This window comes from Octopus bimaculoides, chromosome 24, assembly GCF_046866305.1.
Source record: "Octopus bimaculoides isolate indiv1 chromosome 24, ASM4686630v1, whole genome shotgun sequence".
In the NCBI taxonomy this organism is placed as follows: Eukaryota; Metazoa; Mollusca; class Cephalopoda; order Octopoda; family Octopodidae; genus Octopus; species Octopus bimaculoides.
Window position 1 is genome coordinate 30242898 of NC_142951.1, and position 26716 is coordinate 30269613.

At 39.2% G+C, this 26716-nt stretch overlaps 1 protein-coding gene across 3 annotated transcripts; it reads left to right on the forward strand.

The window, feature by feature from the left end:
* Positions 1-4069: 4069 nt before the first annotated feature.
* On the forward strand, positions 4070-17685 carry LOC149131261 (dynein light chain 1, cytoplasmic). Of its 3 annotated transcripts, none has more exons than XM_089340864.1 (2): positions 4070-4273; positions 16279-17685. In XM_089340864.1, the coding sequence occupies exons 1-2, from the start codon at positions 4214-4216 to the stop codon at positions 16552-16554; spliced, it is 336 nt and encodes a 111-aa protein (XP_089196990.1). In that variant the 5' UTR covers positions 4070-4213; the 3' UTR covers positions 16555-17685. The 3 variants fall into 3 exon arrangements, with proteins under 3 accessions (XP_089196990.1, XP_089196992.1, XP_089196991.1); XM_089340866.1 differs by lacking the exon at positions 4070-4273 and adding an exon at positions 12543-12716; XM_089340865.1 differs by lacking the exon at positions 4070-4273 and adding an exon at positions 15384-15517.
* The last annotated feature ends 9031 nt before the right edge of the window (positions 17686-26716 follow it).

Genomic DNA, 26716 nt, shown 5'->3' on the forward strand with positions numbered 1-26716 from the left:
TGTATATATATATATATATATATATGTATATATATATATATATATATATATATCCATGCTAGCATGGAAAGCGGACGTTAAACGATATATACATATATATATGCAAATATATATATATACATATATATACATCATCATGATCATCCTCATTGTTTAACGTCCGCTTTCCATGCTAGCATGGGTTGGACGATTTGACTGAGGACTAGTGAACCAGATGGCTACACCAGGCTCCAATCTGATTTGGCAGAGATATATATATATGTATGTATGTATCTATATATAATTAATTAAAAAAATGAAGATAAAAGAACAGTGAAAGAATGTCATTTTCTCGGACGAGTCATCCTTTACCTTACTTCTGACCACTGGCCGAGTATACGTGTGGAGACAGCCAAAAGAAGCATTTGACCCAGACTGCCTTCTTCCAACTGTCAAACATGCAGGAGGATCTGTGATGATCAGTGGGGCTATATCTTGGAAATCCACTGGCCCAATGATTTCCCTTCATAGCAGAATTGATAGTTAAGACTATCTAAGCATTTTATCTGATCAAATTCATCCTATGGTTGCGGAACTGTTTCCGGAGGGAAACGCAATCTTTCACGATGATAATGCACCAATTCACACACCTAAAGTTGTTATTGAATGGCACAAGGAACATTCTAGTGAAGTTGAACATCTTATCTGGCCATCACAGTCCCGAGATCTCAATATTATTAAACATTTATGGTGTATTTTTGAAAAACAAGGAAGGAGTCGATATCCTCCACCATCATCACTACAAGAACTGGAGACTGTTTTAGCTGAAGAATGGACAAAACTTCCTTTGGAAACAATTCAAACTTTGTACAAGTCCATACCTCATAGAATTCAAGCTGTAATTACTGCCAAGGGCGAGCCTACCCCATATTAAAATAAATTTGTTGGAAATTTTAAGGTATTTCCATTATTTTGTCCAACCTCTGTATATATGCATATGTATATATATATATATCTACACACGTATGACATGTTTCTTTCAGTTTCTGTCTACTAAATCCATTCACAAGACTTTGGTGGCTTGGTGCAATAGCAGAAGTTTACCCAAGGTGCCACACAAAACCATGTGGTTGGGAAGAAGAGGGGCTTGGAGTTTGAGCTTGTCCGCATCGTGTTACGTGTATGTTTTCCTGTTATTTTGTGCATCCCCACCAACCCTGCTGTGCCAGAGTTTTATATGTCTAAATAGATAGATACAAATATAGATATACATGCACGTATACACACAGACACACACACATACAGCGAAGCACACACATGTATGTGTACATATGTGTGTGTGTGTGTGTGTGTGTGTGTGTAGATAGATACACACACACACACACTATATATATATATATATATATATATATACGTATGTATATGCTGTATATATTTTCACACACCCACAGACACACACACACAGATAGATGGATAGATAGATACACAAACAAAACACCTACACACACACACACACTATATATATATATTCATGTATTTATATGCTGTATATATTTGCACATACCCACAGGCACACACACGCACACACACACACACAGATAGATGGATAGATAGATACACACACAACACACCTACACACACGCACATGCATATACATCTAAAGACATGCGCACGCACACGCGTGAACACACACACACACACACACACATTTTCTTCTGCCTAATATTTAATGGTATATGTATACAGTAATACTTTTATGTTCAAACCTTTACCAAGAAGAAGAAAATGGAAAATGAACTGAGATATAAATAGTCCTTTAGAAAAGAAAGAAAAAGAAAGAGAGGAAAAGCACAAAAAATCCTTTATATTATCAATATAAATTATATGACCATGTTTCTGATACGAGTGTATAGATTATTGGTACAGATCAATGAATTCTATGAGTTTCTATGCTCTATGGTCCACGTGTGAAAAAGAAGTTGTTATGATGTGCAAATTTTTTCTTCTTGCAGCTAATATATATACATATATATATGCATATATATATATATATATATATATATATATATAAAATGTCTATATACATGTGAAAATGTATATATATATATATATACACACACACACACATACACACATATGTATGTGTTTGTTGAGCTGTCTATTTGGCTGCACTTCGGTACATATAAACTTAAAAGTACAAGCTTGTATATATCATTCTTCATCTATATCTTAAAAATTAAATTATATATCTACATGTATCTATGCATGTGCGTATGGACATACATATGTATGTTTGCATGCAGTTTGGTGCAGCCTCCTGGCTTCCCAGACCCCAGTCGTTGTCATCATCGTTTAACGTCAGTTTTCCATGCTGGCATGGGTTGGACGGTTCGACTGGGGTCTGGGAAGCCAGGAGGCTGCACCAGGCCCCGATCTGATCTGGCAGTATTTCTACAGCTGGATGCCCTTCCTAACGCCAACCACTCCAAGAGTGTAGTGGGTGCTTTTTACGTGCCACCAGCACAAGGGGCCTGAGGAGCTGGCATTGACCAAGATCAGATGGTGCTTTTTATGTGCCACCGTCATGGAAGCCAGTCAAGGTGGCACTGGCATCGGCCATGTTCGGATGGTGCTTTTACGTGCTACAGGCACGGGGCACACAACTACAATTTCCATTTGATTTGATCACACACACACACACATACATATATATGTACGTATTCACATATATACATACATACATGTGTGCATATATATATATATATATATATATATATATATATGTATATTTATATATATATATATATATATATATATAGACTTATGTATACATGCATATACATATATATACATATATATGTATGTAATGTGTGTATGTGCATATATATATATATTTATACACACATACATACATACATACATATATAAATATGTACTTACATACATATGCATGAATGTATGTATACATATTTGTGGGTGAACGTATGAAACAAAGTATCACTCAGTGCATCTAGTTGGCATTGTAAATGTGTGTGTATGTGTGTGTGTGTATGTGTGTGTGTGTGTCTGTGATATGCTTATTTTAATAACATGTGATATATCAGTAACATTAATATTGTTGGCATTTTTTTTCATATATATATATATATATATATGTCAAAATAGTAGACCATTAATTAATTAGAGTAGTTAGGGTGAAACTGATACCCTTTTTTGTACAATCAGTGCCTGAAACATACTGAAGAATAGGGCAAATTTCTGAGGCACCAAGTTATAAGATACAGCTGAGATCCCTAATTTTATAGCACAACTAGACACACCAACATATCCAGACATATGCTGTGTGCCTAAAAACTGAAGTGAATGGAGTGAAATGGTGACATATTTAGAATTAATTTAACAAATATTCTACAAAATATGTCCATTTCCTAACACACCAAAATATGTGCTGGCCATTGTTATTTGTATATATATATGTGTGTGTGTGTGTGTGTGTGTGTGTGTGTGTGTGTGTGTGTGTGTGTGTGTGTGTGTGTGTGTGTGTCAGAAAAAAAGACGTGATAGTCACGACTGGAACGCATTTGATCATTGATCTTCAACAACAAGAATCATCAAATAAAAAGAAACGCTTTTTTCCCCAAATTATAAACAAATCCTCCCCCCCCCCCCCCCACACACACACACACTTTGCAGATCCTCAGAGAATCCGTCCTGCAGCAAATTAAGTAACTCAGCAACGTTATTGTAAACAACTCTAAAAAAAACAACAAAAAAAAACCAACAAAAAACAAAAAATGAATTTCTTATACAACGAGTTTTTTTCGTTTTCTTTCCCTAAGAATAAAAAAAATGTATTAACCGTTCATTTTTAATTTTAACTTTTGTTTGTCAAAATTGTAAACAGTCTGTGAGATAAATGTTACACTAAGTTGGCTAAAATGACAAAAACCCCACAACCAGAAAAGAATGATTTGTCCATCTAATGTCATGCTGGAGTTCGCCTCTTTCTTTCTCTTTTCCCCTTTCTTTTTCTCTCTTTTTTTTTTCTTTTTTGTTTGGGATTCTCTCTGCCTTTTCTCTCAAAACACAAATATAACGGCATTTTACATGTATATTTTTCGAGAAGCGCAAACAAAAACTGGAAGGCTTTGCCTAAGTACCCAACTTTCGTAAAAACACACACAAAAAAAAAAGCAACTTGTTTATTCCTATATAATAATAATAATAGTTAGTCATGCCGCTTTGCTGTCGTAAGGACAAAAAAAAAGACAAGGACGAAGATGCCAAAAAGCCTGTAAGATTTAAGTATATATTTATTTCTCCATTTTTCGACAGTCCATCACGATCACCATCACTTGAGAGATGTGTGTGTGTGTGTGTGTGTGTAGTGTCTCTTATATATGTGTATTCAGGGCATGAACCCTGACTCGCTGTCCCCAAATTTGGTTGCGAGAGGATGGGGCGCCTTAGCTCAGAAGTTGTAAAGCTCGGAGCTAAAACTTAAAAATTACAATTCTTTTGTTTATTTTCTTTTTAATCCACATATTCTTTTAAAAGTATTGAGCCTTTTCATTTACTGGGCCCTTTTTGATTTCAATCTACCGTAGCCCTTTAAAGTGTTGGGGCTTCTTCAAACTGTTTGGCTCCTTAGCTTTAATGGGGTCCTCTTTATCTTGGATTTTGAATTAGAAAACTCCAGGGTACCCGCAAAACCTATGTATGTCGGCCCTATGTATGTCGATGGGTCTTTTTATTGGCTAACTCTACAAGAAGGGCCAAAAACACATTGCCTTCATAGTCCCTCAAAGATTGCTGAGATCGATACTATTAATGTCCCTCTGACATTTCTAAATTAACACCCGTCGGGTGTTGATTTAGAGGACAGATATTTTAGGAAGAAAGAACTGGACATAGCGATTAATGCAGGAGTAGTCGAGGTTGGAACAAGCAAATGTGATGAGAAGAGAAAAGTTGAATCGGAAAACCTTGAGATGAGATAGCATGAGCCCAGCCAGCTCGAAGGAGCAGAGGCTATCGTAATAACGGTAGATAAGGCACAGGAAAAGAGAGATAGAGAGAGGACACAGCACATTTGTCAGGCGCGGTTCCAGGAATTTTTAGAAGAGAAGACACAAAGTCAGAAGAGAATACAATTCCAGGAGAAAAGGGCGCAATAATATTATTTAGAAGGGCGCACTTCTTTTCTCGAGGGGGGAACGTGTCCCTCAGTCCACCCGCATCACCCCCGGATCCGTCCCTGTCTGTGTGTTGAAATCAAAACAATTACAGCAGGGAAAATACAAATTAGCCATTGAAAAACGCACTGAAACTATTAATTTCATTTAAACATTTAGATATCAAAATACTTTGATTCAAACGAATCCGACAAACGAAACCGAGGGTGTTGGCCTCTTCGAAGACACAAGGGCCAACTCAAAACAACACTGGAAGCCACTGGACTTGAGCCTAAATCGTTTGAAATAACAAGTCGGAGACTGTATCAAGTGGGTGGTCTTCCATCACCATCGGAACCCTAAACTTCAAAGCCACCAGAAGGGAAAAGGATGAAATCAAGCGACAGGAGAGAAAGGCTGCAAAAGCAACCTCGTCTTCTACCAACATCACCATGCAGTCGATGCCATCGATTTTTCTATGCAAGAATTGGTCTACAGAATCATCAACGGCATCGCCATAAAGAAAGCATTCAGCAAAGAAGAAACTAAATTCTCGGACATGAGGTAAAACCGACAACGATATATATATATAAAATGGTTTTAAATTCTGCCACAAGGACAGCCATTTGGGGTGGGGGATGAGTCGATTACATCGACCCTAGTGTTAATAATAAACCCAAGAGCTGCTCCAGATGGCACACACACACGCTCTAGGTATGTCACTGCATACGGTCACCCATCCAAGTACTTAACTAGGTTCGCCCTCGCTCCACAATAGTTTATTGGACGAGAACCGGTGCTTTCCACCAGTTACGGCCGTTAATATTCATCTTGAATAAAGTTGCAAGATACGCTGAATCAATAAATTAAGTGTTGGGGATTAATATGAGAAATCTCCTCTTATTCACCCTAACCCCTCCGCTCTCTCTCTCTCTCTCTCTCTCTCTCTCTCTCTCTCTCTCTCTCGAAAATACTCTGGCTTCATGCCAATGCTTGTTATAATTAGAACTTCTGAATCGGTAGAGCGCCAGATAAAAAATAATAATAAAAATAAATCTGGCACTTTGAATTACTTCCATTGATGTTCTGAGTTCAAATCCCCATTGAAATGCAGTCCCTGTTGCCTTTCTTCCTTGTCTGGGGAATGGGGTTAAAATGTAACACGTGTGTGTAAATGTGTAACTCACTCCAGTAATTGTAACGACGCACCTATATCAGAAATGGGTATCAGGCGCGATCCCGGGGATTTTTCGAACGGAGAGCACAGAGTCAGAAGGGAATACCCTTTTCTACTCTAGGCACAAGGCCTGAAATTCCGGAGGAGGGGGCCAATCGATTAGATCGACCCAGTACGCAACTGGTACTTAATTTATCGACCCCGAAAGGATGAAAGGCAAAGTCGACCTCGGCGGAATTTGAACTCAGAACGTAAAGACGGACGAAATGCCGCTAAGCATTTCGCCCAGCGTCAGAAGGGAATACCATTCCAAGAGAAACGGGCGTAATAACGTCATTGAGAAGGGCACACTTCTTTTCTTGAGTGGGGCACGTGCCCCTCAGTCCGCTCCTGGGTATTATCCTTCGGTTGTTTCAGTCAATTGACTGCGGCCATGCTGAAGCACCGCCTTGAAGAGTTTCAGTCGAATGAATCGATCCCTGTACTAATTTATTTTTAAAGGTTAGTACTTATTCTTTCGGGCCCTTTTGCCGAACCGCTAACTTACAAGGATGTAAACACACCAACACCCGCTTAAAGAGGTAGGTGGTAGGGGGACGACACAGACACAAAGACACACACATGCATATATACGAGGGGGTGCTGAAAAGCTGCCGGCTTTGGGTAAACAAAAATACAGGAGGATCAGTTAATTATGGTTTTATTCAACATATTCCCCTCTCAGATTCACACACTTATTGCAGCAGTCCTTCAGTTTTTCTAGGCCCTGTAAAAGAATTCGGAAGGTTGGGCCACCGACCTGGCCTTTCGCGATACTCTTAAAACCAAGGACTTTTCTGTACCCCCTCATACACACACACACACACACGATAGGCTTCTCAATTTCCGTCTACGAAATCCACTCACAGGGCTTTGATTGGCCCGGGACCACTAGCGTAGTTAGAGTGTGTGCTGCCCCCGGACCCCACAAAAAACACATATTGCTTACAGCAGACCCCAAAGTGCCGCCCCCTTTAAAAGTACCGCCAGGGACTATACTCTCTTACTCGCTTCAACTATACAGTTGCGGTCATGCTGGAGTAGCATACTTTGCGCAAGGTGTCACGCAGTGGGACTGAGCCCAGAACCATGTGGTTGGCTAGCAAGCTTCGGTAAATTTTCAGATTAACACCCGCACGATTTTCACTAGGGCGTTAGTGTTAGGGTTTTAAGGTTTTAGGGTTAGTGCTTTAGGATTAAGGTTAGGGTCAGGGTTTTAGGTTTAGGGTTAGGGACGGAATTCCCACCCTAACACCCTAGTGAAAATCGTGCGGGTGTTAATCTGAAAATTTAACCAAGCTTCTTACCACATCATTCTTAATAACTCAGCCATGTTCAAAAAGACTGGGTCATTAAGATAAATCATGTACCTCTTTATGGCAATAGCATATGCTTAATTCAGCCCCGCGGGTCTCCACATAGAGAGTGAAAGCACGCTCTATGTAACAACTTAACAGTAAGAAGAAAAAAAAAGAAATAGAAGAAAAAAAAATTGTTCCGTGTGTAATCCCGCCGCCCGCCCCACCGTCTTCACACTCCCATTAGATGGAATTTAATACTTTTGTCGCTCCCTTCATTTTCGTAATAGATGTAAAAGATTTGACATCTTGCATACTACATCCAAAAATACCTTTAGTGGGTGAAAACCAACCAAACTGGTATGGTAACACGGGCACGGGTATGTGTGCGTGTGTGCGCGAGGCAGTGTGAACCTATGTGCGTGAGTTTGTGTCTGTGTCTATGTGTATATGTGTGTTGCGTAACTGTAGCTCAAGCCCGATCGTATAAAGTTACAAAGGTATTCTGGCCATGACCATCCCGCCTTATTTTTAAACACAGTGCATCTAGAACTACATCGTTCTACGTATCACGCCCTTTTTTTAAAAAAAAAGGACGGAATAGCGTGTTTATTATTATTATTTTTTTTTTTTGAGGGTGATTAGGTTGCTATTTCTAGCAGGTTCGAACAACCGCATACAGATTCCTTCGTTGGCACGGAGCACGTGTGGTTGTGTGTGTATGTCTGTATGTTTGTAGTGTGTGTGTGTGTGTGTGTGTGTGTGTGTGTTAATTATCTAGCTCAAGCCTGATCGTGTGCGGCTACACTCAAAGAGTCCAGTTATGACCATCCCGTCTTATTTTTAAGCATATTGCATCTAGAATTGCATTGTGTCCGTGTGTTTGTGCGGAAGTGCATGCATGCGTATGCTGCGTGTGTTTGTACGTGTGTGTGTCTGTGTATGTGCGTGTGTGTAAACATGTTATCCCGTTTTCTTACGAATTCTTTATAGTTTGGAGCAGTAAAGTTCCCAAAATATGAAAAAGAACCAAGAAAACTTAAATAACACAAGCTTTTTACTATTACAAAATGGTTAAGAAAGCTTACTCTTTCGATATATATATATATATATACACACACACACACATATATATATATATATATATATATATACACACACACACACGTATGTATACATACAGATATACATATATTTATATACTCACAATTACACGCGCGCGCGCGCAGACTCACACGCCCACTTCGCTTGAACATGAGGCGACTACCACCCGGTCTACAATAGCTAAAAAAAGTGACGTAGTTATTCACCATGCTGGATGCACGCCAAAAACCTTAGGTATTTCGGCAATCTTAAAAGGTGACCGGCATGTATATATATATATATATATATATATATATATATATAAGTAAGGCGTTTGATAAATTGGAAAAGGGTCAATATTTTTCCAATACATCTAATTATTCAACAAATTAATTATTTAGTTTGTTACACATAGATTTTTTTTTTATCTAATAGTTCTCGAATATGTGAAATTTCTTTTTTTTGTTTCATTTTAAAGAATTTGATAGTTTATCGAGAAAGTAATTTTTCATGCGAAAACCTTTTATTAAACTCTCCATCTAAGTAAAACCGCGTATTTTTAGAATTTGAAAGAAAAATGTTTAAACTCAGCCGTTGCGATGACATGTCCACCGATGCAACTGGTTTTTTTTTTTTTTATCTATCTCTTCCCACCCGTAAAGTTTTGCTTCATCTATGATTACAGACTTTATTTTGAAGCGATGGTTAACATAAGAAGAATAAAAAAACGCAGGCCTCATGATGTGGTTGTTGTTTCATTTGTATGTGTGTAATATCGCTTGATATTATACTTGGTGGTACAGCGTGGGTTTTTGGCTGCTCTGCAGGGTAGCTAAATTGGCCGCCTCTTCCCTCTTCCTCAAATGTAACATACCTTCCTCTACAGCAAACGTAACGTACCTTCAAGCAGTGACGTAGCTAGTATGTATGTGCCGCTCGGGACAGCCCTGGGCCAATATAGTCTATACATACTTACACAGCAGACTCACAAGTGGCGTCGCTCCTCGCTACGCGACTACCTCCGGCTACATGTACATAAAGTGACTGCCCTTACAATCCACGCACCCTACACTTAGCTATTATTGCACAAGCTTTACTTGACATATTGCGAATATAATTCTTTCTGCTTTTGGGACAAGGCCACCAGTTTTGAGGGGAGGGGCCAAGTTGATTGCATGGACTCCAGTACTCGACTTGTACTTATTTCTTTGATCCCAAAAGAATCAAAAGCAAATTCGACCTCATCGGCATTTGAACTTAGAACGTGAAGCCGGAAGAAATGCCGCTTAATATATATATATATATATATATATATATATATATATATATATATATATTTCTCTTTTACTTGTTTCAGTCATTTGACTGCGGCCATGCTGGAGCACCGCCTTTAGTCGAGCAAATCGACCCCATGACTTATTCTTTGGTAGCCTAGTACTTATTCTATCGGTCTCTTGTGCCGAACCGCTAAGTTACGGGGGACGTAAACACACCAGCATCGGTTGTCAAGCGATGTTGGGGGGGGGGGCAAAAACAGACACACAAACATATACACACATATATAAATACATATATACGACGGGCTTCTTTCAGTTTCCGTCTACCAAATCCACTCACAAGGCTTTGGTCGGCCCGAGGCTATAGTAGAAGACACTATATATATATATATATATATATATATATATATATATATATTGTCCGGAGTGCTAAGGATTCAACCAGTTCGTCCCCACACCTTCCGTAGGAACTGTTATAATAATATTAATTTCCAATTTTAGCACAAGGCCAGCAATTTCGGGTGAGGAGTTAAGTCGATTACGTCGACCCCGGTGTTCAACTGGGCACTTTTTCAATCGACCCCGAAAAGAGCAGGTAATCCAATCAACCTCGGCGGGATTTGAACTCGGAATGTAAAGAACCGGGAAAAAAATGCCGCTCAACATGTTGTCCGATGCGCTAACGATTCTACCCACATCGTTCTGATTTAAGGTCAATAATTTTTGAGGTGAGAGGGCGAGTCGATTATATCAACTCCAGCCAATATTTGACTGGTACTTTATTTTATTGAGGCCCTGAGGGATGAAAGATAAAGTTGATCAGACGAAAGAAATTGTTGCTTACAGAGCTCAGATGCACTAACAAAACTAACAAAACAAAACAAAAATTATTTTAAAAAGCCATCAGGTTGGCGGATTTCAGAAAGCATAGAAGTTTTGAAGGATGTAGAGTCTCGACAGTTAGCAACTGATGGGGGTAGTTTATTCCACGCTTCAACAATTCTGAGCGTGAGAAAATGTTTCCGAAAGTCATGGGTGCTGGGTTATTTTTTTTATTTTGATTTCGTGAGTATGTCCACGAGTGTTTGACATGGAATTCAAAAAGGTACCCAAGGTTGTTGCCAGAAAGATGGTAGATAATCTTGTGGGGGTGTCTACCGAGTCAGATGCCAGACGTCTGAGCGTCAATCACTGGCGTAGCTAGGTGGGGGAGGGGCAGCAATTTTGGGTCTACTGTAGGCAATATGTTTTTTTTTTTTTGTGGGGTCCGGGGGGTGGCAAACGGAAGGGCTGCCCCGGGCGGTACACACACTCTAGCTACGCTAGTGGCTTCAATGTGTCGATGCCCAGGGAAGCAAGACGTTCAAAGTGTTTGAACTCAGAACGTTTGGGATCCGGAAGAAAAATCGCAAAACAATTTGTTCAATGTTCTAACGATTCTGCCAGCTCACCGAGATTATTGTGCTCATGTATACTACAATTTGTGGAAAAGGGTATAAAAGAGGGGACAGAAAGGAGCAATAAAATAAGAAAAATATAGCACTGATAACCAAAAGTCCATGCATATTACACAGGTTTAAACAAAACAAGACAAAGGTTTCACTTTATGTTTCAAAATCTTTCTTAAATAAATACCAACTACAGTTGACAGTTCTAAGGTGCCCCTTTATTCTCTCGATCAATCAAAAGATGTCCCAGGAAACCAGCCTGCAACTGATAAATACAAGGTGGGGATTAGTGAGTCAAGAGAGGGCCAGCTAAAATTGAAGTGCCTCTTATAAGCTCGTTGTAGGTACGTATAGAGAAGAAAATTACAACTCTATGTTGAGTTACATGTTATACTGACGGGGGGGGGGGGATTGCTTGACGTAAACTTGGAGTTGACACTTGTGGATGAAAAACTGGGCAGACGCGAAACAGTGCTGAAACCCGTCAAGAGGACTGAACCTGTGATTTAACGAGAGATTTAGCTTGCGAATTTACGTTTCAAGAGTACACGTGTCTGTGGAATGTTCAGCCACTTACACGTTAATTCAATTAGCAGGAAATCAGGTTGATCGAACAACTGAGAAACATCGCCGAGAACCAAGGAGATCCACATTTATATATATGTGTATATATATACATATATATATATATATATATATATATAAAGTCCCGTCTTGAAATGACGTTTGGTTCTGGAGAGAATGAACCGGCATTTGAAAAACCGCGTCTATTCACCATAGCAACAAGCATTCTCCCTTTCCTCCGTTTACCGATCCCCGCCCACTAATCCCTGCCCACCATCGCCTTCAGCAACGTCGCTTCGTCTTCGCCATCACCGTTTGCACTAATTTTTAGTCGGCCATGTTGATTCAGACGAAATGCATGACGGGTTGATATAAGCCACTGTCGAATGCCGTCCAAAGCAGCCAATCAGGACGTTTCAAGCGACCAATCGGAGAGCTCGGTTGCCAGCTTTTTTTTTATTTCTTTTTTCCTTTTGGCGGCGGCACGCAAACTGAGTCTAACTGTAGTTCTTTCGGTTGCTAAGCAACAAGCAGTTTCCCCCTCATTCCAGAAGCGGTAGAAGAATTCTACTGTGCTGTTGAAAAAAGGTAAAAGAAAAAGGAGAAACAACGAACAAACAAAAATATCAACAACAATAGAAGATTCTTGCCGTGTTAGATTTAAAATAACCAAATAGGTAGGGTTTTTTTTTTTCATTTATTTAATAATGTTCCGTTGTTAATTTTTGAAAACTCTCTTTGCAAAATGTTTCATGCTTCTGAGAAGAAATATCAATAATTTTGGTAATATTTATTATTAAAAAGGAAAAGAACTATCAGAATTTCTCTTTATGTATTACAAGAATATGAATTCGAAAGACTTCTAAAAATTACCAAGATAAGACTTATTTTCGCTTCCATTCATTATTTCTGTTACATATATGTAACAGAAATGTGTGTTTCTTCTTTTGGCTTGTCATGTCATTTTATTGATTAATTCAAAACGAAATGAATATATATTTAAAATGTATTTAATTTGATTTGTTTTTAATGTATTGTTCACCTGTAGGTAAGTCTGGCTCCAGGTCATTTAACCAAAGAAACTAACCTGGTTCGAGCTCACCTCTATCCATGTTAGCACAGGGAAAGGCTGCCTTTTTGTTTTTCGTTTTTTAATCTAAAAATGTTAATTAAAAGAAAAGCCAAAGAGTCTGTCTTTATATGTTTTTTGGATTAGATTTTTAATTTCCTCAAGTCATTTGTAGTTTAACTAAAAAGTTTGGTGAGGGCAAGATTTTTTTTTTTCTTTCTTCCCACCCACCCAAAGGGAAAGCAGGCTGAGGACGTTCCGCATAATGAAGCTTGTGAGTAAAATGCCAAAAGTGGCAAACAAGTGTCGATATTCATCTCATAAAAATGCTGCTTCACTCTTCTTCTAGACGGTTCTAGGCGTTCAATGATGATTTTCAAACTGAAACATTTTTACCATTTCTCGCGCTAGGAACAAACATCTTTCGTTCTCGCTCGCTCGCTCTCTGTACACACACACACACACACACACACACACACTAAAACATCTCATACATGCACATACTAAGGCATCATCTTTCGCTCACATACACTAACACATCTCTTCCACATTTACACTACCACGTCTCTGCACATACACACGCATTCTAAAGCATCTTTCACTTTACTAACACATTTTTTCCCCACAGATACACACTAAATCTCTCGCATTCTAACAAATCTCTTACACACATACACACTAGAATACCTATCTATATTCACGACTTACATTTTGTCGAGTAGAAATAATTACATCGATGTTTAGTCACTTAATTCTAACTGCATGACGCTGGACTGGTTGTTTTTTTTTCTTTTTTTTTTAATGAGTGTGTGTTAATTATTTACCATGGTCTGATGAGTGATGGGGGTTAGGATGTGGTGGGTTTACACAAAATAGGATGACTTTGTATTTTTTAATAAAACTAATGAATTGGCATACATAGCTAAATTGAAACAGCCCCTTGTGTACAGAAGACTTTCTTAGAATGAGGGACAAATAGATGAAAATTTAAGTGATCAAATTAAGGCTACGTATTCATTTTCGGGTGTGTATTTTGTTTAACCCTAGCTCGGCCCCAATCGAGCTGACCTATAACTAGAAACCTTTCAGCCGTAGCTATTTCGTCTTTTCTTTTTTTTTTCGTACTAGTAACTACGTCTGTGGAGGTGGGGAATGTGGCTTTGGGGGATATTTTACTGCCGTTTCTAAGGTGTAGAGCGGCCACGTAACGGGCTCCCTCGCTGGCTCTGGAATGCGAGTTCACTGAAGTAGTGGTGAGGGTAAGGAGTCGATTAAAACCTCAGTTAAACTACAAGATAATCCGATGTAAATGCGTTGGTAAAGCCCCTTATTGTAAGTCAGAAATCCTTTATAAAAAGTCTAAGCAAATCTTTCAAGTTATTGTTACATGCGTTTTTTTAAGTTTTGATTTTTAATTCCATTCCGCAAGCGTCTTCGACTAAAACCAAAGAAGTGCAACGGACAAATATCTTGTAACGATAATAATAATAATGTCTTGGTATTGTCGTGTTACAGTTGAAATTTTAGTTATCGTTTGCGGATTAAACGATAGAGGGGGATCGGATTAACGAAGCTTTTACAAAAAAAAAAAAGAAAAAAAAAGATCATAGAAAAGTATTGTGAAAAAATTTAGGAGGCTCCCCCCGAAAAAAATAATGCGATCGAGTGAAATGACAGTATGTCATATTCTGTTAGATTTTGTTTTCAACGATAATCCCTTCCGAAATTATTAGAATTCTTTTACAGTTCTTGGTAGATGGTTTCGTCATGCTAGCTGTTGTGCCTTTCTCTGTTCTCTTTCCTTTCTGTCTTTCTCTCTCTCACACACACACACACACACACACCCTTTCTCTCTTTTCCGCTGTGACATTTAACAAAAGATGTAACTGCGTGATAATGTCGTTTCGGGTTACAAACAGCACCACAGATGCATTTTAGTTTGAATCTGAAATGGTTACATCAGAGAGAGAGAGAGAGAGAAACACACACACGTACGTACGTAGTCACACGCACGCACACAGGTTTCCAGCATCACCTCATTGTGTTTCGGAATAATGATTCCTCTCTCTCTCAATAGAACTGTCATTTTCATTGCAAATAACGATATTCCAGCACTGCAGCCTCCCTCTCTCCCTCGCTGTCTCTCCATCTTCCTGTTCTCTTTCTCTTCTTTCTTCCTGTCACCCCCCTCTCTCTTCATCTGCATCCTCTGTTTTCTCTCTCTCTCTCCCCTTCTCCCCTGTTAAACCCAACATCTCTCTCTAGTTTGGTTGCTGCACTCTCCAGATGTCTGTTGGTTATCGATAATGTTAGATCTCTTCACCGTGACGTTTGTATCATCAATTAGGAATTAAACACTAAAGGATGAGTGTAATTACATCACGTGCTTCCAGAGGCCCTACCTCACCTGTAATTATCTTTTACGTTCGTTCTATTTACAATTTGAAATATTTCTGTTTTCATAGATAAACCTGGCAAGCCGAATATATCATTTTACTAAAGCTGGAAATTTAAAAAAAAAAAAAAAAAAAAGGTGGAAGTATATATTAGTCATTAGTCGGGCTTGTATTTATACTCCACCATCTAGAATCCCTATGCACTTGTTGTTGCTCTGTGTTGTACCGTAACCCCTGTATAAGGTATTGTTTTTGAAGGTCTAAAGGTCTCTTTGCTACCTTTTGAATATTTTAAATTGAAGACGAAGAAATGTCTATTTGATTCTAAAAGTGTGTCATTGATTGAAAATGTATGAAGCAGTTTGTCTTAGCTGCAAGAGAAGGATTTTTTTTTTTTTTAAATGAAAAGCTTGCTTTAATTTTCCTTCCGGCTGAGACTAAAATTGAGAGAATGTATTTGTTTTGGCTGTAGCTGTTATATGTATGTATTATATAGATCGTCAGACAAATATTTTGTGCTGTCTTTGTCCTGAGGTCAAATTCTATCCAGGTCGACTTTGCTTTTCCAGTCTTCTGTTTTTCAGTGAATTACAACAGTCCATCAGTCGATACCATTGGAAAAAGAAATGTATCTCAGCATGGCCACATTCCAATTATTTGAGACTAATGAAAAATTATTTTATGTGTGTCTTTAAAGATGTTGGAATGAATGAATGAATAAATATATATATATATGTAACATGTCTTTTTTTTTTTGTTTTTTGTTTTTCCCAGTTCAAGATGTCTGAGAGAAAAGCCGTTATCAAGAATGCTGATATGTCTGAGGAAATGCAGTCTGATGCTATTGATTGTGCTACTCAAGCTCTGGAGAAGTTCAACATAGAGAAGGACATTGCTGCTTATATCAAGAAAGAGTTTGATAAGAAGTTCAACCCGACATGGCATTGTATTGTGGGTCGTAACTTTGGAAGTTATGTCACCCACGAAACCAAACATTTTATCTACTTCTATTTGGGCCAAGTTGCTATTCTTTTGTTCAAGTCAGGATAGTTTAAGACTGAAGAAATATGAAAATGTATAAATATATTATTATATATATAAAAGGAAGAAAAAAATGCGAAAAGGATGGGTAGCATCTTTTTCTGTTATTTATTTTTTATTTTATTTTCTTTCTCTTTCTTTAAGACACTTGAGTAATGTTTCATGGTGACCATCTCCACTTAAGCTTCTGCCTGTGTTACTGTTACAAGGGTGGCTGCTAAAGATTCTGCTCACATTTTTTTGGGTTTTTTTTTTTTTTTAAATATATTTTCTTTGTTAAAACAGCTTTAAGACAGCACTCTGACCATGCCCCCAACAAATGGGCAACATTTTAGCACAGAAAAAGAACAAACAAAAAACACCAACCAACCAAATCTGCAAGTGATGGCAATTTTTTTATATTCCTTTTAACTTTGAATTAAACTTTCTCTTTACATAATTTGTCTTTGCCAGGAGTTGTAAGAAAACAAATTATATAACACTTGTGCAAGTATTTAATTTTATCATGATAATAAAAATTAAATCTTGCAATTATCATTACTTTTTTTTTTTTTTCCCCTCCTCTACTATATTCACGACTCATTTAAAAATCTGACCAGCTTCACCATTGTCGGAAAGTATGCAGACTGGGATGGTAGCTAATTGATTCTAGTAGCCCTCAACCATGACTGACTCGTTTTGTTTTTTCTCTCTCCTTCGTTCCCCCCCCCCTCTTTTTTTTTTTCTTTTTCTTTTTGTTCCCACTTAAGTAAAATACGGTCATTGCACATGTTTAGTCCCATCTCCCGGTTTTACCAATGCTCATTTAGGAACATCTCTTCTCTGAACTGTCTTCCTCTTTTGAGCTGTAAATATTTTCTCCTCTCTAAACCTCAGCAAAAGGAAAGCAAAAACACACAAAAAAAACTGCTACTTTGCTCTGTAAATGTGTCTGTTATACAGAATTTCCACTGTTATAATAATAATATTGTATGAATTAAAGATAACAAAGGCATTTAGCTATAATCTGTTAGTTTGAAGGTGTGTATGAATGATGTTTAAAGTTAGCTACTGTTGGTGTTTCTGGTTTTCTCTTCTACCATTGTAACCTGTCATATTTTCTTTGACTACATTTTTGTAAATATAAACTTTTCTGTGTTATTTGACCTGTTATTTTCATTTTTTTGTTTTGTGTTTGTTTGCCAAATGCGAGACAGCTATTGTCAAATTGTTCATGAATTTTTTTTTTTTTTTTTTTTGTAATTTAACTTTATTTTAGAACAAAATTGGTTACAGAACATTGTTAAACTGTTTTAAAGTCAATGATGTATTATAAGCACCGAACTGAGTTGGAAGAAGGGATAAAAAAAAGCAGGGCTAATGATAGGGACTGGAAATCTAGCCATCTCATCTATAGCTTGTCTGGTGGTTAAGGTAATTGTTACAATATAGAGAGCACCTGCAAGGTTTTCTTCAAATTAGATACAGGTTTCGTTTGTGCTCCTTTTTAATGTCTCAGTCTTCTAAGGCAATTTGTCAGTCACTTTAACACTGGCAGAATAAGTTTATTCAAGTAATAATCCAGTATAGCTAGCTATCGTCCTAACTCTACCTCTTTTAATATTTGGTTCAAGAAATAAAAACCCACCACGACCACCAGGAATTAAATTATGCATTAATTGGTGCTTATATCTATCATGTACATTAAAATTGCTAAGCAGTTAATTCATGCTCTACTGAATTATGAAAGGAGAGCCAGGACTACCCAAGGTTCTGTAATGTTCTAGACTAAAGATGTTGATTGTATGTTAAAATTGCTAAGACCACACCACTTCAGAGCAGCAATCTACTGTAAGGTCAGTTAAGGATTTACCCATTGAATGCAATAGTACCTAGTGTCTTGTAAATACTTGTTTACACAATTTGTGGTTTTTATATGAAGACTTGAATAAAAAGAAGAAAGAAAAAATATTTGTCACAATCTCTGAAGTTGCAGATGTGTTGTGATGTTCATACCTTTTTTCTGAATGCAGTTAAAACCGTTTTGTGTTGTTAGTCTTGTATTGAGCTTATAGAAGGATTAGCCAAAGAATTCCTAGCTCCAATTTTTTTTTTTTTTTTTTTTTTTCCCCCTTGTTTTGTGTGTTTGATAACTGAGACGAGACTATTTATTTCTGTGTTACTAGATTGCAAATTTTAGTGTTCCCATTAGAATTTATGAAAATGTAAGGCAATCTTTATATCCAATTTAACACTGATGTTGTGTTAGAACACCATATGGTGCATAAAAGTACTCCTCTTTCTATTGTTGGCAAACTAGAATCTGCTAACAGGCACCATCCATGTATGAGAGATCCTCCTCTCGAGGTAAATAACACAGTATTGTGTTCTAACACTACATCTACTGTTAAGTCAGACATAAAGACTGCCTTTTGAATTAATGCTACTTCTGTCACTATTAACCCTCCTGGGATACCCAAGACAATTGATTGACCCCAGTGATACAAACTGAAAGGACTCTGAGGCTGATCCATTGGCCCAATGGAAAAAATGTGAATGGTTGGTTTTGAAGTGTAATAGCTAATCAGATGGTCTTTCAGTAGTTGTAACTCCTCATAATCATTTAGCATCCTTCCATGATGTCATGGCTTGGACGACAATTTGATGGGAGGTGGCCAGGCAGGAGCCTGTACCATGCTTCTATGTCTCTTGGCATGGTTTGTCTTCATGTAAAAAAAAAAAAAAATTCGGTATTTTTGACTACACATAACAAAACAGTCTCTCGAGGGTTAAAACAAATTTTGTACAGAATTCCTAACCCCTTAATTATACATTTGGAAGGAAACAATTTGGCACAGCCATTATGTACGTAGACGACTTGACTCAACATTTGGCCTGGTTTCAGCACTGGCAGCAAATATACACTCACAGACAGGCGTGACAATTTATTAATTGAACACATTTAACAAACATTTTCCCCTCTACTCATACACAGAAAGAGAAATTGCTCACACAGAGAGGGGTGGAGAATGAGTAACATTAAAATGTCAAAGTCAGCAGTGACAAAACATACCCATTGCGTATAACCATGTGCAGTTTATATATACACACACACACACACACACATAATATACATACATGGGCTTCTACCAAATTCGTTCATTAGGCTTTGTTCAGCTTGGGGCTATAGTAGAAAATATTTTCCCAAGATGCTACACCTGCAATAAGTCTTGTATGTGTATAATTTCTTTTAGTGATTTTTTTTTTTTTTTTTTTTTTTTTCTTTACGACTCTATGCCCCCTTCCGTTCATTCATGCAAACAAATTATGTTACTGGTCAGGGGCAATTTTGCCTGTGGTCATTTTTTTTCAGGGGCAGTGGAGTTAAATTATCAGTCAAAGGCAGTAGGACTATAATTACATTAAACCAGATTACTTGTGTTCGTTCCAGCTCTTCATATTCTGAGTTCAAATCCCATGATGGGACCTACTTGGCTGATTCCACTTAACCTGTTACCTAAATTTAACACCACCATTTGGAACCCCTGGTTTCTTTAGTATGGTACCCTCTATTGCAAGCATCTGTTGGGTCTCTGGTTTGAGGATTTCTTCCTTCCAGATTTGGAGACCCTTATTAAGGGTTGTTTGGTAATGCCTTCCCTTGAAACTTGCAGTGTGTTCCATCAGTTGTATGGCTACGAATGACTTAGCTCCTTCAGAATTTAAACAGGCCATATCTGGCCTTTTACACTTACCCTACAATATTTTAAAAGTAAACAAATCTTGAAGTTATGAGGTAATGCAGAATTAATTCAAGGCAATGTGAAGAAGTAAGCATTACATTTGACAATCTGAATGCTAAAAGGGTTTTAAACATGTTGCTTTAGGGAGAGTGGAAACTGAGCTTTCAAAGGAGCATGTATATGGTCTGTCGACCTGCTAGATATGGCAGCCAAATCTTGTTACGTCTCCCATTTTTTTTAAGAAAGGGAAAAAGCCATGTTGGGTAATGTACTGATATACAAAAATACTGGGTGGAAATGGATATCTCACTGTAAAAAATTTTAAATCCCCATGGACACAGGGATTTATTTGGAGGTAAGATATCTTTTTTAAACGTCTTAAATGGATGTTAAAACAACATGCAAAAACGAAAATCGCGACTTGAATGTCTTGGTTAATGCCTGCAATATTCTGAGCTGACCTGTGGAAAACGACAGTAGAATGGAGTTTAAATGGATCTTTTCTGAAAGTACTAATAGAAGCAAGTTCTTTGGTAAGTTGAATGACTGCGTATGTTATATTATACAGGATGGGCCTAGAAGTGATAAAGTCTGCTTACATAATGCATTTTGTGGGCAAAACCTAGTGCTGTCAGCTGTTGCACAAGCTGTATTTTTACGCTCTGTGACTTTGGGGCCATCTCCTACTACAAACAAATGAGCGAGTAGCCTCTATGTGGACAATGAATCTGCTAGAAGTAGTTGGGGGGATGTATATCCAGAACAATTAAAGTCTTGGGGTACATTTATATCTTAAACAAGGTGTTAATGGTTTAAAACTTAAGGACCTATTGTAGGCTCACTCTGCAATCTGTGGTCAGCTGCAAAATCATGTACCTGCAATGTTTTTGTTTCTGCAGTTCTAAATGACTTGGTGAATTGAATGACGAGTGTGTTGTATTGTGTATAATGCAGTTTTTATTCTTTGGTTGAACAGAGTAATGACCTTAAGTTAGGCATGAATGTCATCTCTTATTTCTCCTCTGCTTTCTTTATGGTGTTAAATATAGTCTTTCTATTTAATCAAAATAATCAATGTCATATTGACTTATAGATTATTTTCCTCCTTTCCTTGGGCCTTCAGCTCCTGAATGGGATTTGTGGGGCATGGTTATAAACATACAGTGTTTGTCTTAAGGACTTTTAACTTGGTGGAGCCCATTCCTCTCCAGCTCTGATGACTATAGTCAATATCTTCCAGGAAGAAAGAAGCGATTCCACAATGCGACTGGTGTTGTTTAAATCTATTGGAAGGCAGCGAGCTGGCAGAAACATTAGCACGCCGGGCAAAATGCTTAGCGGTATTTCGTCCGTCTTCAAATTTTGCCGAGGTTGACTTTGCCTTTCATCCTTTCAGGGTCGATCTAATCGATGCCCCCTCCCCAAAAATTTTGGGGCCTTGTGCCTAGAGTAGAAAAGATTATTTATCTATTGGACTTCAAAGAATAAAAATGCAGAGTCGACTTTGAGGCTTCAGCTACCGAGTACAGATAGCTGCAATGAAAACCAGTGGAGCATTATGTCTGATGTTCTGACTTTGCCAGTATTTTACATGCAGTGGTAGAGAAGCTTGTGTTTGTGAGGAAGTGATGAAACACAAGACAAGATTAATAGTACATTTCATTTGATCAGGAAGGGGAATTAATTTTGGGGGGAAATTTATAAAGTTGATAACAGCATATTTGGAATTCACCGACAGTCAGTTGCTTGATTTTGTGTCAGTAAAGTTTAGTAGTAGTCAATTTTTCACTGGAGCTGAAACCAACAAGATGCAAAACTCATCTTGCAACAACAGATTATCTTCCACTCTGTGGTACACCTTGTTTTGGATCTTTCAGAAACACACTAGTAATGCTGTATCTACAAACGAAATGTCTTAGTTATGAACTCAACACTGGTGATATGATACCATCAACATCAGCTAGATGGCTGCTACTGTCATTTTGGTTAATCTCATCCAGTAGTAAACCATACTCCAATCTGTAGCACATTACTGCAGTTAAGTTTGTTCTGGGCTGTTCATTGAGAACGCACATGTTATGCTATATCTTAACTACACACTCAACATATCACTTGTGACATGATACATAACACTGACACTCCTCTCCACCAGTTGCGTGGTACATTATTGTCGTAGTTAATCCTACTCTTACCTTTTCAACATTCAGATTACTTTGACAAAAGTGGTGTCTATTGAGCACATTTTTAATATTTAATCACATCTTATCCTGTAGCTTCGAAGTTTCGAGTGATGTGATTGTCTATGTTTAGATTAACATTGTAGGGTAGGTGTGAAAGGCTGGATTTGGATAGCTTCAACATAAAACAGACTATTTTGGCTGGATATAGCTGGGTTAAATGCTAAAGGCTTAAACTTTTTTCTATGGTACCTTGTATTGGATTATTGATCAGCAACACTGCTGTTAAGCCAAGTGTCTTTACTATAACTGGTAACTTAATACCATTAACTCATTACATAGCCTGTTAGTTGATACTCTATATCATTTCAATCTTTGTGGAGACTAACTTGATATCATTTTGTTGCATGTGGCCCAGGTATATAAAGTGCTGCCTAACTTGGTTCATATTACTGTGCAGTGCTATGTTACTTCGTGACAAAAAAAGGAAAGAGGCCCTGACTACTTTATAAATAAGTATGAACTCCGTATCAATAGCAGCAACAGTGAATGTATTGCATGCATGCATTATTGAGTTAGCACCTAATCTTTCTAGGGCTAGTGGAGATTATAAATCTGTGCAATTAATCTCCGCATTTCAGACCTGACAAGGAAGGAAAAGAATGTTTTCATGAGGTGCTCTTGCAGATTAATGTGATTACAACTCAGTGATCTTTTGTCTGTGTGCAGTGACCTGTTCCATCGAAAAGGCAGGTAATGTGCCTGGCTCATGAAGTATAGACACCGAGAAATGAAACAGCCAACAAAGTAGAACATACCAATTAACAAGGTATGTACAAGGTGGTGTCACACATCATCATCATCATCATCATCGTTTAACGTCCGCTTTCCATGCTAGCATGGGTTGGACGATTTGACTGAGGACTGGTGAAACCGGATGGCAACACCAGGCTCCAGTCTGATTTGGCAGAGTTTCTACAGCCGGATGCCCTTCCTAACGCCAACCACTCAGAGAGTGTAGTGGGTGCTTTTACATGTCACCCGCACGAAAACGGCCACGCTCGAAATGGTGTCTTTTATGTGCTACCCGCACAAGCCAGTCCAGGGGCACTGGCAACGATCTCGCTCGAAAATCCTACAGGAGCCAGTCAGGCGGTACTGGCAACGGCCACGCTCAAAATGGTGCATCTCATGTGCCACCCGCACAAGAGCCAGTCCAGGGGCACTGGCAACGATCTTACTTGGCTTGCCGGGTCTTCTCACGCACAGCACATTTCCAAAGGTCTCGGTCAGTAGCCATCGCCTCGGTGAGGCCCAATGTACGAAGGTCTTGCCTCACCACCTCAGCCCAGGTCTTCCTGGGCCTACCTCTTCCACGGGTTCCCTCAACTGTTAGGGTGTGGCACTTTTTCACACAGCTATCCTCCTCCATTCTCACCACATGTCCATACCAGCGGAATCGTCTCTCTTGCACGCCACAACTGATGCTTCTAATGTTCAGCTTTTCTCTCAAGATACTTACACTCTGACAGGTATTCACATTGACATTACACATCCAACGGAGCATACTGGCTTCATTCCTTGCGAGCTTACGTATGTCCTCAGCAGTTACAGCCCATGTTTCACTGCCATGTAGCATGGTTGTTCGTACGCATGCGTCATACAGTCTGCCTTTTACTCTGAGTGAGAGTCCCTTTGTCGCCAGCAGGGGTAAGAGCTCTCTAAACTTTGCCCAGGCTATTCTTATTCTAGCAGCTACAGTTTCAGCGCACCCACCCCCACTACTAACTTGGTCGCCCAGATAGCGGAAGCTATCGACTACCTCTAGTTTTTCACCCTGGAATGAGATAGAAGTTGTTTCCTGTTTGTTTACAGTCTTTATTGCACCTGAACATCTGCCACAAACAAAAACTAACTTGCTAGTTAACCTGCCTTTGATGTTGCTGCACCTCTTATGTGTCCATAGCTTGCACCGGGTACATCTTATAGAGTTACTACCTACTCCTTTTCTACATACTGAGCAGGGCCATCTACCTGAAGGGGTTTGTGTTTTATCTACCTTCCTACTTATTAGGATTTTGGTTTTAGCTAGGTTGACTCTAAGGCCCTTCAATTCTAGACCTTGCTTCCACACCTGAAACTTCTCCTCTAGTTCTGATAGTGACTCCGCAATTAGGGCAAGGTCATCAGCATAGAGGAGCTCCCAGGGGCAACCTGTCTTGAACTCCTCTGTGATTGCCTGGAGGACTATGGTAAATAAGAGGGGGCTGAGGACGGAACCTTGGTGGACCCCTACCTCTACCCGGAATTCATTGCTGTACTCATTTCCAACCCTCACCTTACTGGCAGCATCTCTGTACATGGCTCGCACAGCTCTCACTAACCATTCTTCTATCCCAAGTTTCCTCATTGACCACCAGATAAGGGATCGGGGGACCCTGTCAAAGGCTTTCTCCACGTCAACGAAAGCCAGGTACAGAGGTTTATCCTTAGCTAGGTATTTCTCCTGCAACTGTCTCACTAGAAATAAGGCATCAGTAGTGCTTTTACCTGGCACAAACCCAAACTGCATCTCATCTAAATTGATTCGCTCCCTAATTAGTTGGGCTATGACCCTCTCTGTAACTTTCATAACCTGATCTAACAGCTTGATGCCTCTGTAATTATTTGTATCTAAAGCGTCACCTTTACCTTTGTAGCAGTTGACTATGATGCTGCTACACCAGTCATTGGGTATGACTCCTTTGTGTATCACCTGGTTCGTAATACGGGTGACTAGGCTATAGCCAACACTGCCAGATATTTTGAGCATCTCTGCAGTGATTCCTGATGGGCCGGGGGCTTTCCCGGTCTTCATACTCTTAATTGCTTTATCTACCCTGGTACTATCAACTCGGATAGCTGGTCCCTCTATTGGGTCGACATACGGCAGGCTCTCTTTCTCCCATTCATTCTCTTTATTAAGCAATCTATCGTAGTGGCATCTCCAGACCTCTTTCTTTGCATCCTCATTTAATGCAAGTGTACCATCATCCATGCGAACACATTTCTCTCCTACAACATCAGTATTCTCTCTCCTACACTGTCTTGCAACACGAAATACCTCGAGTCTTTGGTCCTCACGGCGCAGAACATTGGCAAATCTTTCCTTATCTGCTTCCCCTCTGGCTAAATAAACCTGTCGCCTAGCCTCCCTTCTGGCACATTGGTACAATTCCCTGCTACCACCGTTCTTCCAGTCCTTCCAAGCCTGTTTCTTTTGTTCCAGTCCTTCCAAGCCACCCACTTGGAAATAGCAAAAAGCAGTATTATTGATCTGTTTGGGCCTCACCGAGGCGATGACTACTGACCGAGACCTTTGGAAATGTGCTGTGCGTGAGAAGACCCGGCAAGCCAAGTAAGATCGTTGCCAGTGCCCCTGGACTGGTTCTTGTGCGGGTGGCACATGAGATGCACCATTTTGAGCGTGGCCGTTGCCAGTACCGCCTGACTGGCTCCCGTAGGATTTTCGAGTGAGATCGTTGCCAGTGCCCCTGGACTGGCTTGTGCGGGTGGCACATAAAAGACACCATTTCGAGCGTGGCCGTTTTCGTGCGGGTGACACGTAAAAGCACCCACTACACTCTCTGAGTGGTTGGCGTTAGGAAGGGCATCCAGCTGTAGAAACTCTGCCAAATTAGATTGGAGCCTGGTGTTGCCATCCGGTTTCACCAGTCCTCAGTCAAATCGTCCAACCCATGCTAGCATGGAAAGCGGACGTTAAACGATGATGATGATGATGATGATATTAGAAGGAAACAGCTGCAGTGGGATCGAATTGGAGGCATTTATTAAAACAACACAAAATTAAGAAGAAAATTAACTAAGATGAAACGCAGGTAGGGTTTATGTGAGGAGAGGTGGGGGCGGGGTACTTATTTTATTGACCCCGAGAGGAAGTAAGGCAAGGTCGACTTTGGGCAGAATTTGAACAAATATCGTATAGATGGACGAAATATGGCTAAGCATTTCACCCAGCGGGCTAACGATTCTGCCAGTACACCACCGCCTTACTAACAAGAGAATAGTGCTTTCAAGGCCAGCAATTTCTGATGTGGGGCGTGGGGGGGGGGGAACCTGTAGATCGACTAGATCGACTCCAGTGCTCAACTGGTACTTATTTCATCGACTCTGAAAGGGGAAGTCGACTTCGTGTGGAATTTGAACTCAGAACATAACGACGGGCGAAATGCCGCTAAGCATTTTGCCTGGCGTGCCAACGATTCTGCCAGC

Bases quoted from the DNA above. Each gene is read 5' to 3' on its own strand.
- LOC149131261 (XM_089340864.1), top strand. From the start codon at position 4,214: ATGCCGCTTTGCTGTCGTAAGGACAAAAAAAAAGACAAGGACGAAGAT. The intron at 4,274-16,278 runs GTAAGATTTAAG...TGTTTTTCCCAG, and splicing joins ACGAAGATGCCAAAAAGCCT to TTCAAGATGTCTGAGAGAAA.